The sequence below is a fragment of the Pelodiscus sinensis genome, chromosome 20 (genome assembly GCF_049634645.1).
Source record: "Pelodiscus sinensis isolate JC-2024 chromosome 20, ASM4963464v1, whole genome shotgun sequence".
NCBI lineage: Eukaryota > Metazoa > Chordata > Testudines > Trionychidae > Pelodiscus > Pelodiscus sinensis.
Window position 1 is genome coordinate 18571062 of NC_134730.1, and position 17751 is coordinate 18588812.

At 44.0% G+C, this 17751-nt stretch overlaps 1 protein-coding gene across 2 annotated transcripts in view; it reads left to right on the top strand.

The window, feature by feature from the left end:
• The window catches only part of ANKFN1 (ankyrin repeat and fibronectin type III domain containing 1), a 361082-nt gene that overhangs the window by 320154 nt on the left and 23177 nt on the right, over positions 1–17751 (top strand). For both annotated transcript variants that reach the window (XM_075903834.1, XM_075903832.1), the window contains 6 exons: positions 1031–1163; positions 1943–2059; positions 7934–8149; positions 10707–10873; positions 13602–13749; positions 17120–17288. In XM_075903834.1, the coding sequence (XP_075759949.1) occupies positions 1031–1163; positions 1943–2059; positions 7934–8149; positions 10707–10873; positions 13602–13749; positions 17120–17288 (950 nt within the window). The remainder of the gene's footprint in view (positions 1–1030; positions 1164–1942; positions 2060–7933; positions 8150–10706; positions 10874–13601; positions 13750–17119; positions 17289–17751) is intronic.

The window sequence follows — 17751 nt, forward strand, 5'->3', positions numbered from 1 at the left end:
GGACATATAAAAAAACTGGTGTGACTGGAAATTGAACTTGAGTGGGTATCTTTCCATTGTCTCACTGGCTAGGGACATAGAACCTTGTGGAACCTTGTATGCAAAACCACAGTGCTGTTATTTAAATGTTTTAACATGCTGGTTCCATTGCTGCCTCAAAACTGGAATTTCAGATATAAAATGTAGGGCTTAGACATCCTGCTTAAGCACATTTATAAGTCTCCTTCTCAAGCAAGCAACCCACCTGAGAGGTGCCTAATATTTTTGGCTTGTGCTACGACCTTCGTGACCCAGGCACGACTGAGCCTGGATGCTTTGGTTTCAGTAAATGAAAGCTACCCATGCCGGATTACTTCTTCTTTCATCACCAAGAGCATTCAGTTTGCTTTTTCTTCTTTGTATTTTGATAAGCGTTTTATTCTTCCAAAAGAGCTCTCTAGGGTCTTTAAAGCCCCTAAAACGACTGGTTAATGTATGTAACTAATTACAAGAGTAAATATTGAAAGGAATGATTTCTATAAACAGCTTTGCAGATATATTGGCCAAATTATACCCCAGAACATTCCTGTAAATCCATCCTAACTCTTTGATTTCAATGGAGTTACTCCAGATTTTTGCTGGTGTAGAAGAGAGCAGAACTTGGCCCATTATTCGTACACAATACTAACATATACATTGATTTCAGAAAGCATCATGGCTCCAATCATGCACTATTTACTCAGGCAAAATTTCCACTAAAACTGAAGTCAATGGGAGGTTTTACGTGCACAAGTTGTGCAAATCAGGATCCTAGGTGACTATGTGATGGTAGTGTCCTTGTATTTGGAGCAGTACATTTCCTATGACCATTTTGCAGGAGTCACTGAGTGAAATTCTATGGCCTTTGTCAAGGAACAGGTCAGATTAGTGTCCCTTCTGACCTTAAAATCTACGGGTCTATGTCTTTGCCTATGCAGGACACGTGGAGCTGGTTTTGATAATTTTTTAGACTCTGATTGCTTGCTTTCTTGTTTGTCTTTCTTCCTTTCAGTGGACTCTACATAGCTGTCATATTTTACTACAAAGACAACTTGTTAGTAACCAATGAAGATCAAATCCCAATTGTGGAAATTGATGACTCTCACACCAGTTCCATTATGCAAGATTTTCTGTGGTTCACAAAGGTAACAGGCACCTAATTTCAGATACTGTCTCTCAATGGCCTGCGCCAGAAACAGGCCCACCGACAGGAAGTAGGAGTGGGCAATTACCCAGGGACCCAAGAGATTTAAAAGGCCCCGGGGGAGCAGGGCAGGGAGAGAAGTGGCAGTACAGTAGAACTAGAAATTGCGCCAACCTTAATATATTTCCAGAGCAAAATATGATAGCAGTGAAGACTCAAAGCGATGAAGCATCTTACTTTTTGCTTGGGTTATTTTTTTTTCTTTCTAGCATTTTTTAAGGGATAAATCCTGTTTAGCCCATTGATGGGCATGGAAGGCACTGGTCATAGTCAAATTTATTCACTGAGATGTCTAATCCCCCGTGACCCTATCTCCAGTTAATTATTTAGGGGCTTCTGGGGAAAGAAGAAAGCAGTGAAAGAACATTAAATATTGACCAAAAGTTTCAGGGGCTAGTGTTTGGACTGTCCAAGATTAAAGACATTGTCACGTTATTTCTGAAAACACTAAATCAATCTTACATGAAAATTCACTGATGAACCAAGATACGTGCATGCTGTGTATGGAATGTTCTCTCTGTAGCTAGGGATGATTTCTTTCTCTCGTGCACACTCTCTCTTTCTCTCTAATCAATAACTACCCACGTTAGCCCCACCCACAGAAACTCAAATTGAACAATAGCTACGGATTTTTCCCAAGCCAAATATGCTTTTATTTTTACTGTCGGCTTTTCAAGCATGGAAAACACAGGGGATTGAATGGTGACATATATTTTGCAGCTGTCTTGTATGTGGGATGATATCAGATGGCTGAGGCAGAATATGTCTATATCCGTGTCCTCGTCAACAGCACTTCAAGCCAGGCAAAAGATGATTTCAGCAACGGCACAGTTACAGGTTAGTTGCATTGCATATTTTTAGTGGTGTATTTAAGTACATTTCCTGGGCTCTGAGGGAAGCTGCTGCCAGCTGTTCTCTGCTTTATCTCATCTTTGAGAGCAAGAGTAGCATCTGCTCTGAAATGAGCTGATACACCGATATCACCTGCTGGAAATGAGTGATCATGCGAAAAGTAAACATAGGGAAAGGAAAAACAATGACAGAGGAAGAAACAAGCACAAGGCAGAAAATAAATATCCTAGATAAGTCCAAGATTTTGCAGGTAAGGGACACAGGAAAAGAGCAGCGATCATAATCTTGTGATACATTAATTCAAATGCCTATGGAAAAGGCCTGTTACTTGTGTTACTGTAGCACCTACAGGCCTGGATCAAGATTAGAACCCCTTTCTGGTGTAAGGTAACGGGCACACAAAGAGGAGGAGACAGCTCCTACCCCAAAGAGCTTGTAGTAACATGGCAGACAAAGGTTTGGGAGCATTGTTCTCTCCATTTCACAGAGACATGAAGGCTGGGCTCCTCCGAGGAACCTGAGGGAATTAGATATCCAAATCTCATTGCATGTCAATGGAAGCCCAGGTTCACGTGTGAAGCTTGTGGTGGGAATTGAATCTAGCTTTTCAGAGTCATAGACTGGTGGTGAAACCCCAAGGCCATCCTTGCTGGCACTACGCTTACAGAATTAAATAGAGATGGCCAGAAAAAAACCCTGAATGGACACATCAGTAACCCTTCCTTTTTCCGCATCCTGTGTGTGATTTGTCTACGTAGTCTGTAAACTCTCTGGGGATAGTGCAGTGTCATGCAGAAGCAAGGCGTCCAACACAATGGGATTCCTTTCTCCGTTGGGGTCTTTAGATGCAAGTAGTCTCAGATGAGTAGCTGTGTTAGTCTGTATCTGCAAAAAAGAAGGTATCCTGTGGCCCTTTAGAGACTAAAGTCTGGTCTACACTACAGCGGAAGGTAGAATTAAGATACACAACTCCAGCTATGTTAATTACAAAGCTGGAGTCAGCATATCTTACATCATATTTCTGCGCCATCCACACAGTAGAAGGTCAATGGGATCAAACACTGCCATTAGCTTCCCTTAGTCCTCATGAGGACAGGAGTACCGGTGCCGACGAGGGCACCCTCTAAGTTCAATTTAGTGACTCCTCACTAGACCCGCTAAATCGAACTTTGAAGATCGACCGCAGCAGATCTTATGTTCTTATGTAGTGAAGATGTGGCCTAACAGATGTATTAAAGCATACGTTTTCATGGGTAAAACCCATTTCAGGATTCCTCATTGTAGATGCAAATAATTAGTGATAGCAGTGATAATCCTAGATCTGAGGAAGCTGGTGATGAAATAAATTACTTACCTGGGGTTTTTATACACCAGAGCTGCCAATGAAAGTATTTCTCTTCCTTCTATCCCAGGCACCAGGGCATTTGAGTAGTTCACAAACATTAATTACTGAGCCCATTTCACAGGTAGGGAAACTGAGGCACATAGGAATTTTTTTTTAAGTGACTTGCTCAAAGCAGAGCCATGGTGGAAACACAGCTCACCTGCGTCCCAGCTATTGGGTTGCCACATAATCATTCTTCTCCTTACCCCAGATCACTGCAATCACTGAGTTTTATCGCAGCTGTTACCTCCTAGCACTGTGTGAGTATTATTGTGCATATCTTTAGCTTAGTTGTATGTCTACCTGCAATGAAAGCTATACATGAGACAAGCATTCCCAGGCAGCCACCTGTCTTGAAAGATAACCCTCACACACACACACACACACACACACACACGCACACGCACACGCACACGCACACACATACATATCCACAAATGCCTGAAGTACAGATTTGATCCACCTTCAGGTGTCTTTGCTCCTTAAGCTGGAGATGCAAGTCCCTGCTCAAGCTGAAAACTTGCACAATCAAGTCACTGTGCTAAAAATAGTGTAGCTGTGGCCCTGCGAGTGACTAGATGGGCTAATCACCTGTTTGTGACCAGAGGTATGTACTTGGGGCAGCCAGCCTGTTCTGCAGTTCATCCCCCTACAGCAGTGATGGGCAACCTGCAGGCCACTTGGGTTCTATGTGTGGCCCACAAGACATTTTGTTTACTGTTGCCCACGCACGGGGCTGCCAGATCCTGCTGGTTTTCATCCACGTAGTTTTTTTTCCTGCCAGTATTACGAAAGTGACACACACGTGAAGCAAGGGCACGTGATGTGTGGTGGCTGCTGATTGCACACAACACCGAGGGTATGTCTACACTACAGAGTTTTGTTGGAAAAACGGCCATTTTTCCACCAAAACCTGAGTTACGTCCACACTGCAAGCGCGTTCTGAAAGTAAATCGAAAGAATGGAGGGGTTTTCCGGAGTTGGTAATTCTCTTTCTAGGAGGAAGAAGCCTTTTTGCAAAGAGCTCTTTCAGAAAAAGGTGTGTGTGGACGGGGAAGAGGGAGTTCTTTTGAAAGAACAGGAAAGAGGAAAAAGCACAGGTGTCCTGGTGGCCACCCTGTCCTTAGTAATCACAGCTTAAACGCGAGAGAGTGTCTATTCAGTGTGGATGCTATCTTTTGAAAAAGCAGATCATTTTTTCGATGCACTTTTGTGTGTGGACACTCTCTTTCGGAAGAAGTTTTTTTGGAAGATCTCTTCTGAACAAAGGTTCTTCCAAAAGAAGCCTGCAATCTAGACAGGGCCTGTCTGTGAGAGCCGTGTGCTCCCTTCTGTATCCAATCAAAGCGCTGTTACAGTTCCATTGGCACACACTGAAATTCTAGGGCTGCAATGCTGTATCCCAGGAGACCATCCTGTTTATGGCAATCTGGCAGACCACTGAGATGAAGAAGGGCCACTCATGTAGCCCACTCACTAGCCTAGAATGCCTATCACTGCCCTACAGCTACACTCTGTTTTTACCATGTTAGCTTGATGAGAGCTAGCATGAGTATGTTTCCTCAAGTTGGAACCATCCCCCACCCCAGCTCAAAGGGTAGACATATCTCTTATTATAGGACCACCTGTCTGAAGTAATAGATGCTTTTATGTGCTTTGAGTGGGCACTTGACACATTCTACCACGCCTCCATGTAGGATGGCTAGCTCCATTTCTATGGTGCGTATTCCTGGGTTAGCTCAGTTTCATATTTCCTACACAGATTGTCTTTAATGGAGCATTGATAATAATACCCACGGCAACTCGGGCAGAGACTGCATTTTGAGATGCCCAAGATACCGGGCACATTGCATTCAGTTTGCTAGCAGCAGTTAGAAGAGAAGAGCTTGAAGCATAGAGAGACACAGCATGTATCCCTGTGGAATATTGCTCTGGTGGTTTTGTGGCCAGTTTATCGACCTAAACATTTGTTCTATCAGTTTGGACCCCTGATGAATATAGGATGGTCCCCAATCTGCCAACTTTTAGCAGTGTGTGGTCTAATGGGAGCCACCTATGAAGGGTTGCAATAAAGTTTATACAGCTGAATCAACTCTATTGAGGCTCCTTAACAGCCTGATTCCCCAGGAGCTTAGGACAGAGTGGGAGAAATCAATGACAACACAGCTGGTAAAGGACTGGATCAGTGGACTCAAAGAGACTGAGGGTTGTCATTTTGCCTGCTGCTACCATTAGACAACTAGAGCAAGCAAAACACAAGTAATAGAACAATAAGCCAGGAAGGATCTCTCTCTCTATATATATATATTTACTTGTGTACTAGCAATATACTCTTCAGTTATCATAGGCTGTTCCATTCTGTCTGCCAGAATTCAGAATCTAGTGCTGTCAATGATCCCATTTCAATTATTTTAATTAAAAAAGTCAACCTTTGGCTAGCGGACTGTCTCCCATCCCCTTACTAGACACATATACCAGTACATGCTACAAAACCTCCCCAGCAACCTGCTAGTAGGTTTAGGGGGCTAATCTTTACAGGCAGCAAAAAAAGAAGAGCATGTGGCCATATAGCCTTCTATGGTATACCCTGGAGAGGGATACATCAAGCTAAAATAGCTACTTAAAGCCACTTATAAATGGCAGCCACTGTACTGACTACCATGAGTGCTTAGTTTATAAACAATTTAATAATATAGATTGTAAGTAAAGAGTGGCTGCTAAGTGCAGATAAGTCAACTCAAGATAGTTGATCAGTACAGAATACCATTAAGTTAAAGTACAGCTCCATACTTTTCGATACATACAATGTCCTACATTGTCAATTCAGTTTTTCCTTTTAAACAACCCTCACCCTTTACCAACTTACTGTAGATCTCTTGAAAACTCCCAAAAGTAATGAGCTTATTTTAAATGTTAGGCATTTTTCTTTAAGATATCTGGGAATCTCTTCAATGGTTGGTCACTGAAGTCAGTGTGCTTGCATTGACAAGCTGATGGTTCCTATGTGGAGAAAGGGATTTTGACAGCGCTCAGTTTTGTTATATTTAATAAATGTCTTTAATCTTCAGGTATTTTGCCAGAAACTTTTGCCTCTGGGAGATGGTTAGGGGTTCTGCTATTTTGTCTAGTCCATTTTTGGTACTCAAAATAAAAGGGGCAGACCAATACCTCTCAAAAGTCCCTCTTTGTCAAGAGACATCACTCATGTTAGTCCCAGATTTACCTGACCTACATACCACACAAATTTGGTGTCTCCAACTTTTATTGCTGGAAAAAAATAAATAATAAAAAATGAACATGAATTTATAGAAAGTGACTGACCCAAAATGAGGGAATTCCCCTAGCATTCTAAGTTTCCAGAATCAGTCATTTTTGGGTCCATCATATGGCATCTTTAGCACCTATTGTAGGCCACAATCAGACCTTGGTCTGTTACAGTGTATACTCGGATCTCATCAGTTTAAATCCACATGGCTCCATCGAAGTAATGGGAGTAGAGTTAGGTCAACACTAAGTGCTAGAGAAACTCCCATTTTATGTTCACATAACTTGATACAACTTGGGGGGAAAAAATCTGCCTTGTGTTGTGTATGTGAATCGCATTGCAATCTGGTCTCCTAAAAAGATCTTTAGTTGTAATGATCAGATTGATATGTGCCAGTAACCTCTGTCTACACCAGCTGAGAAATCTTAGAATACTAGAGCTGGAAGGGACCTCAAGAGGTCATCAAGTCCAGTCTCCTGCCTTCATAGCAGGACCCGGCATCATCTAGATCATCCCTGATAGGTGTTTCTCTAAACCTGCTCTTAAATATCTCTAGTGATGGAGATTCCATTGCCTCCCTAGGCAATTTACTCCAGTGTTTAACCTCTCTGACAATTAGGAAGTTTTTCCTAATGTCCAACCTAAACCTCCCTTGCTGCCAATTTAAGCCCATTGCTTCTTGTCCTATCATCAGAGGTCAAGGAGAGCAATTTTTCTCCCTCCTCCTTGTAACACCCATGTAGATACTTGAAAATTGCTATCATGTCCCCTCTCAGTCTTCTCTTTTCCAAACTAAACAAACCCAATTCTTTCAGTCTTCCCTCATATTCTACAATGCAAGTCATACAGGGCAGAATTTTTCTCTAATTGCACTGAAAGATGTTGGACATAGGGTAGAAAAAACAGAAATGCTTTGCCTTGGCCTAACCAGCTCCCCCTGAATTCAGTAGGAACAGAGCTAAGCCTATGCTGGAAACAGGTGCGACCCGTGAGTATAGGCCGACTCGGCCGTCGCCTAGGGCGCTGTCTTCAATGGGGTGCCCAATGATGATGTCATGCCATTGACGGCCGTGCAGGTGGGGGCACCGATCGCGCGTTCCGCCTGGGGTGCCAGCTGCCGCAACCCACTTCAGGCTGCCCCTGACTGGAAATGCCACCCTCCTGAGGTGTAATGACTAATATTGTCCTTCGTAATCTGCCTCCTTTCTAGAACTTGCTGGGAACTCACAACTTGGGAAGAGTTTATTATGAGCCAATCAAGGACAGACACGGTAATATCCTGATAGTTACGATAAGAGAAGTAGAGACTCTCTATTCCTTCTTTAATGGCAAATGGATGCAAATATCCAAGCTACAAAGCCAGAGAAAATCCCTTTCAACTCCGGAGGAGCCAACAGCATTAGACATCTTGCTCATAACAATCCAGGTAGCACTTTGCTTCACTTACTTTATGTTATTAATTTTTAAAAAGCCTGTGACTGAGCATTGCTTTATGGAAAATTCCTATAGGTTTTAGGCCCTGATCCAATGCCCATTAAAATTCATGGAAAGGCTCCCGCTGAGTATAATCTTCCATTGCCTTCAATGGACATTGGATTAGGCTCTTATTATGGATAAAACTAATAAGGTTCTATAGAAATGTAATAGGGTTCTAGAGAAATAACTTTAAAGACCTCTAGTATTTATAGGAGACTCATATATATTCTGTAGGTTTTGGAACCATGCTATAGGATTGTATAGCAAAGAATTCTCTCTTAAATTCTTTAGGATGGCTCTGAACAGCTATGGAGTGAAGTTACCATTTTCTGTTATCGTCTGTATGATTTGCCCATTGGCGCTCGGTCACTAAAACCAGGTTTTATTTTTTAAACCAAATGAACTTGAGAGTCTGGGAGGTGCTAAGAACCCTTGCTCCCAGTGAAATCAGCTCCCATTAAATGTTTTGCAGACCATATCCTCCCATCTGTGTTTACATCAAATTCCCAATTGACTTCAGTGGTGGAATGATCCAAGGACACTGGAGTAATCTTGCAAGCTGGAGAGCACCCCAATTCCCATTTAACATCTGTGGGTTGTGGGTTATCTATTAAAGTCACATCCTTCTATTGTCTCATGCACATAACTCATATTGAAGTCCCCAGAAGTTGTGTGTAAAGGACAGCAGGATGTGTCCTATAAAGAATGATTTATCAATCACTCTTATTTCTAAACCTAAGGGTTCACCTACTCATTGGAAACACTGCCAGACAAGTTATTGTCAAAGCCTTGTCTACACTTACAGGGAGATTGACACCATGGGGATCGATCTTGTAGGAGTCAATTTAGGGGACTAGCAAAGACCTGCCTAAATAGACCACTGATCATGCTCCAGTACTCCACCAAATCGAGAAGAGTAAGGGTTGTTGATGGGAGAGTTTCTCCCATTGACCTCCTGCAGTGGAGAAGCAGCAATAACTCAATTTAAGGTATGTCAGCTCCAACACATAGCTGGAGTTGCATACCTTAGTTCAACATTTTCCCCTAGATATTGATTACTATGCCTAATTGTGATTTATGGTCATTTTCTTGCATGGTGATTGTGTGCTTTTGTGCACCAGAAGCTGACAGGTAATCATACATACACACTTCAAGGTTTGGGGTAAGATTTCCAAATGACAGTATAATGTACTTGATCTGTGCTCAATTTACTGTATTAAATATGTCTTAAAGGCGCAAAAAAAATCCCAATCTGGGCAAAAGTTTTATATTAGGAAATGCAAAATACAGGTCCGATCAGATTTCCACAGAGGTCCTAATGGAAAAATTTCCCCCTAATGGTTTGCACATTCCTGTCTGATGTCCTCCCTTTCTTGTGTTACGTATTGAATCATCATGCAGGTATTTTGTTCATGAAGTGTTCACGAAATTGAAGATCTAATTGCACTGGTTAGAGCCAAGCATAGCGCTGGCAGATAATGTGATGATTCCAAGGGTGAAGGCAGAGGGCCAGGTGGCTTAATCCTTACTCATTGCAGAGGGGCACTTTAATCGGGATGGCAGTCAACTTCATTTATTAAGATAGCCTTTGGGGAATGCTATACATAACCCTGTTAATGTCTGTTAACTTCAGCAAATATAACAGCAGGGCTATTCCTTTCCAAGCTCTTTTTGAGGCTAAAGTTCATTTGTTGAAAATGTAGCGATTCATTTGACAACGTGTTTTATTTTCGTACTATACTTGACAACTTGGTACCCACAGACAACTCACCACTGATGTTAGTAGCTGTAGAAGGAGTTCACTGGAGGCTTACACTGTGTGTAAGCACAGATCAGAGAGGACAATTTTGCTTTAGGACTGCAACGTGCTTCTGATTTTTGGAGGGTTATTGTTTTACAGCTGACTCCTACAAGGTCTGGAGCATTCTGAGCACCTGATTCTCCAAAACATGTAAGCATGCGCTTATCTTTCAAGAAAGGTATGTCTAGTCTGTGAGGATCTATCCAAAAAAGATACGCAAACTGTGTATCTTTTTCTGATACTTTTGTCGGAAGAGCCTTTTCCGAAATTTGGCACATCTAGACTGGGCCAAATTTTGGAAAAAACACTCTTTCGAAAGCCCCCTTCTTCTTCGTGGAATGAGGAATACAGGGGCTTCCGAAAGAGCGTGTTTGCTCTTCCTCAAAAAAAAGTGGAAGAGCAAACGAGTTCCCTGGACATGGTGGAGTTTTTTCAGGATCCCGAAACTGCCCCCTCCCCGCCCCCCGCAGTCTAGCCGTACCCTTGCAAGACTAGTCCCAGTGCATCAAGCTGAACATTCCTAAGAACAAGCAGATTACTCATGTGCCTAGACTTAAGCACATGCTTACATATTTTGCTGGGTTCAGGCGACCCTTAAAACAAAAGACCTGCTCTAAAAACATTAGCAGCTTTCTCTCCTCCCAGTCCTCTCTTCTTTTCTGGGGGAAAAAAGGAGATTTTGATTTAGGAATGTCTCTTTGAACAGGACACACTTTCCTATCACAAAAGAAGTCAGCAGCACCTCTCGCCGGGCTTGTATCTGGGTTACCTGAAACTCTGCAGCTCCGTCGATCAAATCAAAGTCCTTGTACTGCAAAAGCTGCCCAACATTCTGTGCCATGTTAAAATCCGAGACAACAGCAATGTTTCCAAGTAAGTGATTTTTTTTTTAAATATTCATTGTTTAAACAGTTGATCAAACTCAAATAACTCAAGTGCCAAGTGTGTGAAAATATGCTCAGTTTATGTAGGCACCAAATGTGAAATCTGCTATATAAATAGAAACAGAAGAGGCAGAGAACTAATGATTATGGTCATAACCATGCTATCAATGATTGCATATCATTGAATAAAATGGAGTAAAGTGAACTTAATCTACAATGCAATGAGCACTCTGGCCCGAAGATAACAAGCAATTTAAGCACTGAGGCATTGAGGTCAGAAGGACTACTTGCCTGCTTACAGTAAAGCATGCGCTTAAGTGCTTTGCTGGCTCAGGACCAGAGCGCTCACCACCTTGCAGAGCTCTGGGAATATATTATTTATTTAATGAATGAATTCCACCGTGTGCCCCTTATTGGCCATCTATCATGTCACTTGTTAATGTTTGGAGCTAAATTCTACTCTCGGTCATAACCCCATTGAATTTATTGTTGGTCACCCACGTATAATTGCCAGCTAAGTCAAGCTGCATACTATAGAGCTCCATATGAACCTCAAGACTACGTCTACACTGGCATGATTTTCCGGAAATGCTTTTAACAGAAAAGTTTTCCGCTAAAAGCATTTTCGGAAAAGAGCGTCTAGATTGGCAGGACGCATTTCCACAAAAGCACTTTTTGCGGAAAAGCGTCCGTGGCCGAGCTAGACGCGCTTTTCCGCAAAAAAGCCCCAATCACCATTTTCGCGATCAGGGCTTTTTTGCGGAAAAGAAATCTCTGCTGTCTACACTGGTCCTTTTGCGCAAAAGTCTTTTGGAAAAAGACTTTTGCCCAAACGGGAGCAGCATAGTATTTCCATAAAAGCACTGACCATCTTACATGAGATCGTCAGTGCTTTTGCGGAAATTCAAGCGGCCAGTGTAGTCAGCTGGCAAGTTTTTCCGCAAAAGCAGATGATTTTGCGGAAAAACTTGCCAGTCTAGACACAGCCCAAATGTGCACATGCTCGACAAATTGCTGTTTCTACTCGCCCATGGCACGTAGATTTCAGCTGGTCGCCCTGTTCACCGGCGGCGTGCGCATGCGCAGTGCGGGGCTGGCGGGTAGATTTCGCCGCCGTTTGTCAAGCCCTGCACATGCCTATGTCCATCTCTCTGGTATGCTGAGGGCCTGATCCAAAGCCTTTACTGATTAAAAAACCCGTCTGTTTCACTGGGCTATGGCTCAGGTCCAAAGTCCCCAGTCCTGGGGTTCTGTCTGGGACCTTCAACATGACTCCGAGGATAGGATCAGGACCTATAGGCCTGGTCCAATTGGAGTCTTCTCACTGGCCTTCGTGCCAGATGGACCAGGGCTTAATTTGGCATTCAATCAGTTTACAGAGCTTCAGGGGGTAGCCGAGTTAGTCTGTTACAGAAAAAAACAACAAATGGTCTGGTAGCACTTTATAGACTAACAAAACATGTAGATGGTATCATGAGCTTTCATGGGCACAGCCCACTTCTTCAGATGACCGGAGTTATGAATGCTAATGGACTCAATCGAGATACAGGCTGGTGGGGACTCTACCACTGAAGGTGCTAACAGCTTTCTGAGTGGTATCCTTCCAGTCTCAGAAATCTATCTGTTGACTTTGATCTTTATCTGCTTAGGTTTAATTACCCATTCTCCAGATACTTCATGAGACCCTGAGGCCCCCGCCCTCCCTTTTCTTTCCTTGCTCTTCCCCTCTTCTATTTATTTCGGCTGTGTCTACACTGGCATGAATTTCCGGAAATGCTTAAAACAGAATAGTTTTCGTTATAAGTATTTCCGGAAAAAGAGCGTCTACATTGGCAGGCTGCTTTTCCGGAAAAGCCCTTTTTCTGGAAAAGCATGTGTGGCCAATGTAGACGTGCTTTTCCGGAAAAGAGCCCCGATTGTCATTTTCGCGATCGGGGCTTTTTTCTGGAAAAGACTACTGGGCTGTCTACACTGGCCCTTTTCCGGAACAGTGTTCCAGAATAAGGACTTATGCCCGAGCGGGAGCAGCATAGCTTTTCTGGAATAGCAGCTGATTTTGTACAGTAGAGCGTCGTTGCTTTTCCAGAAATTCAAGGGCCAGTGTAGACAGCTCGCAGCTTATTCTGGAAGAGCGGCTGATTTTCCGGAATAAGTGGTCCAGTGTAGACACAGCCGTTCTGTATTCCTTCCAAAGCCATTAAGAGGTCCAAGAAAACACCAGCTGTCAGAGAGAGGATGCCACATTAGATGGACTCTGGGTTTGATGCATTAGGGCCATTCTTATGATCATCAGCTCTGGAGTTAAAATGTGTCTGGCAGAAGCTGGTTCATTGGCTACATTCAGTCCTGGAGAAGTCTGCAGCTGATCAGACATTGAACTTACTAATTAAAGCAGCTGTAGACCAACATATGTTTTAAAAGACATGGCGTGGGGCTCTTGTCAAAGAAAAAAATCTTGCTGAAATATTTCAAAGGCAGTCGATTTTCAGGTGTTAGTAAGGAATGCTGAGCTTGATGTACAAGTGCTAGAAAAATTAAACAGGAAACGTTTTGAAGTTGGGTTTTCATTTCAACCACAAGCAACCAAGACGGCATAATTTGAGAACATTTTACTTATTTGAGGATTAAACCCTCAACAGATCCCAAATGCACATACTGTAAATTCTTCCGTATGCACTGAACTTTTGTTATATTTCTAATTTTAACTCAACATACAGAGATGAGTGGGAATGGCTCCAAATGCTTGCTGGCTTAGAATCTGTGGAAAGTGTGGATCATGCTTCAGACTGCCCTACTCAATTGTTCTATGAGCTCCAGATGGCAGTGAAAGCTCTCCTCAAACAGATCAATCTACCTCTGCGACAGGTATTTTGCTTTGTGGTATTTATCACCTTTTTCCCCCCCAAACTGCTTCTTGGGATCATGAATGAAATCTAAAAATTGTGAATGTTTCTACTAGTGGTGACATCTTAGAGTTGCAAAAACAAAGCAACTAAAAAGAATTTAACTAGGATTATTTGAACTGTGTTGTGAATATCAGCTGGCTAAAAAAAACCCTTTAGGATAATGTGCTTTCCTAGAGAATATGAATGCATGGGATTAAAACACTCAATCAACAGAGCCAGTTTTTTAGTAGTCTTCCTCATTTGCATTTGCAGGCACATGCTTTTGCATTTGTACAACTGCACGCACGGGCAAACAGGCACTTTTGCACACAGGTCAAGCCATAAGGCGTGCCTTTGTCCATCTTGCAAAGGCAAATCTGTATTTCCCTGTGGCCATAGAGAATTTGCACATTCCTGTGGCTGCACCTACCAAGATGGTAAATGCTTATGAGAAGCCCAGCTGAACGTTTGGCCCAAAGCGTACTATTGAGCTTAATTTTTTTTTACACCCAATGGAAATTTGGTGCTTCTGAAAATCTAGCCACAGTCTTCCAGACTGACAGCCCTGGAGACTGAAATCTTCTAGCCACTGAACAGGTATAGAAAGGCAGGAGCAATGCAAGCTTCCCTAACCTGTGGATGAAATCCTGGCTCCACTGAACTAAATGACAAAACTCTCATTGACTTCAGTGGGGCCAGGGTTTAACACAGTATCTCAACTGATAGATCATCAGTCGAGGAGAGAGCATAGCTGAGCCTCCATAGCTCATTCAGTCCTTGGCTTCTGCTGATGCTGCCATTAAAAATGCCCACTAGGTCCATCTGTAGTAGTGGAGACCAGACTGGCTGGAACGGCACTGAATCTCAAGCATATTTCACATAGACCCTTAAGCAAGCCTACAGCGTGTTTATCATTTGCCACTCACACAATGCTGCACAAAGGAGGGATGTCCTGCGGTTATACAAAATGAATCTTATCCAAGCGTAAACCATTTGTGGTCCCTACACCCTCTCTGTACCCAAGTCATAGAACAGCAATTATCAAACTGTGGTCTGCTGACCCCTTCTCCTCCTTTCCTCCCTCAACTTCTCCCCCTTCCTCCCAGTGCCTCCTGGGGCTAAGGCAGACTTCCTGCCTGTCCTTCTTCTACACAGATCCCAGAAGCAGCCACCAGATCCCCATGGCAGCCTCTAGGTGCATGGGCAACCAGAGAGGCTCTGTTCATTGCCCCTACCGGAGTGCCAGCTCTGCAGCTCCCATTGGCTGGGAGCCATGACCAATGGGAGCTGTGGGAGTGCCTACAGGCAGAAAAACAGAGTGCAGAGCCTCCCTGGTTGGCCCTGCACCCAGGGCCACAGGAATCTGGCAGTTGCCTCCAGGAGCCATGACAAATGCCGCTGGACCCCACATCACCTCACACAATCAATCACACTGCCCCAGCCAAGAGCCTCCTTCCTCCACCTGAACTCCCTTGCAGTGCCTGCACCTTGCCAACACCCTGATCGTCTGTCCCAACCTGGATCCCTCTCCTGCACCCAAAACCCCTTGTCCTTGGCTCCACCTCACAGTCCGCACCCCTAGCCAGAGTTCTCACGTCCCTCCTACACTCCTTCCCACCGCCCCAACTCATGAAAATGAGGGTGGGAGAGAGTGAGCAGCAGAAGGCGGGGGGTGGAGTGAGTGGTTGTGGGGCCTCAGAGAAGGGGGGGAGCTTGGGGAAAAGGGTAGGGCATGGTTGGGGCTTTAGGAAAGGGGTGGGGACAGGGAGGCTGTTACAGCCACTACTAGAGACTCTTTAACTTAGGCTACAGCTGCTCATTCTTTTAGGTCCCCAATTCAGTCCCGGTTAGTTGCCCAAGATAGTAGCAGTCACACAATCACTGTGGACCAGATTGTCTACCCTTCACTTACACTTGTGAGCAGTTACTCTCACAGGTATTCACTGCCCCGCCTTTAATGAGGCTATTTGCAGAGCCATCCCATTGATAGGACAAATGGGGCAGCCACTCTAGGCCCCGCGCTTTTGGGGGCCCCGTGATGGCTGCCCCAACCATCCTGTGCACAGGAGGAGCTGGGAGATTACGAGGGCCCGGTGCAATGGCAGCAGGGGTCACCTCCTCCCTTCCGCTCACCACATGAGTGGCATGGGTATGAGTGAGAACCGCCCAGCAGCCTGCTGCACCCCACTTCTCCACGGCGGCAGGAAGCAAAGCTGCTCAGGGAGGGTGCTGCAGTGAGGTGGGGTCTGTAAACAAACTTTATGAGACTGCGGGAAACTTGGCCATACCCATGATAAGTTGATATCTGGCTAACTCAAATCATGCCGGGCTACGGATGTTGCCGGACCAGAGAGGTCCAAACTGTAGTTTACACCAGCAAGTGACCCAAGCCTTATGGTGCCCATTTGCAGCCAGTCAATGCAATTTCAGAAACCGACACAGGGCTCCATGCTAGTGGCTCCCCAGGCAGGACTGGAGGGCTCATGCCAAAGTATTCACCTTTTTAAAACTAACTGAGTCCTACTGACGTCAGGGGGCACTGGGAGAGTGGGAGTCAGACTGCAAATGGTCCTTGCAGCCCCAGTTCCACCAACCACTTCAGCACATGCTGAGCTCCATCTCCAGTCAATGAAGCACTTAAGCATACCCTTGAAGCACGTGTTTAAATGCTTGGCTGAATCGGGACCTTCACTGTGCATTAAGGAATTTAATTTTTGATTCAATAACGGTATATAAGTGTTGCTATGATTTGTGTTGTAGTAGCACCTTAGACACCCAAACCTGGCCCAGGATTCTCTTGTAGCAGGCACTGTACCAATGCTGAACACAAAGACAGTGTTTTACATGACAGCTGCACAACAGTCTATATCCAACTACCGTTTGCACCGGTTTCCCTTCATGCAGCACTTGTTAAATCTTTCCAGGGCTGCGTTGGGAGTTGTGGAGGGGGGGAAGAGCTGCATATTTCTTTTAACCAATCCTAAATTAAATCCTAAAGGGTTTTAATTGAATCCATTTTCATGTTTTCACATAATTATACAATCATCATCTTGAAAAGCGGACGGCGTGCGATCATTTTCTGCCTAATAAGAAACATAAATGTTGTTTTCAGGGGGGTTATTTGTGTGTGTTGGTTTTTTAATGTGGAACATTACAGCTTTAAAGCCTGATTTTATGGAGCAACGTTAACCTGAGTTTAAGCCCCTCTAATATTTATGTTTTTATAAAAATTCCGAGCTTGATGTTGTTCACGTTTACTTTAATGTTTTATATCATTTGGGGTGTTGTTTATATAAGTGCCATGTTGTAACTCTCTCCCACTTCTCTCCCCGCGCGTGTCCCCTCGGCAGGCAAAGCACTTCCGTCTGTATACACAGGAGGTGTTGGAACTGGGTCACAATGTCTCCTTTCTTCTCCTGCTCCCCGCCTCAGACGACGTCTGCACTGCCCCAGGACAGAATAATCCTTACACCCCACATTCAGGATTTCTTAACCTCCCTCTTCAGATGTTTGAACTCGGTATAGTAGCTCGCTTCACCTAGAAATATTAACCCAGACTCCTTATAATAAAATCACAAAGTTGTATCTGTTTTCCCCCTTGTCCCAGTGGAGAGTCAATAAATCACATGATGGCTTTGGCAATAACACTACCTAGAACTGTGTACAAGGAGCATAGCGGCTGGAGTATATACTGTAGGCATCATTACTGAAATGCAAAAAAGCATAGAGCAAAAGCCCACAGTTATCAAGCATAAGCCCTAGTCTATTATGGAGGTGGAGGAGGATGGGGAGGGGGTGTAGACCGCACATAAGATGCCAAAGCTGATACGCTGAGAGCAGCCACAAAAATGTCTTTATTCTGAGGCGAGGTTTGCATCATCACCAAGAAGAATTAGTGCAGTGGACAGATCTAGCCGTGGTACACTGCAGAATTGTTGCCGCTTTGGACAGAGATGCTCCTCCGCCGGGCCTGTGAGGCCCC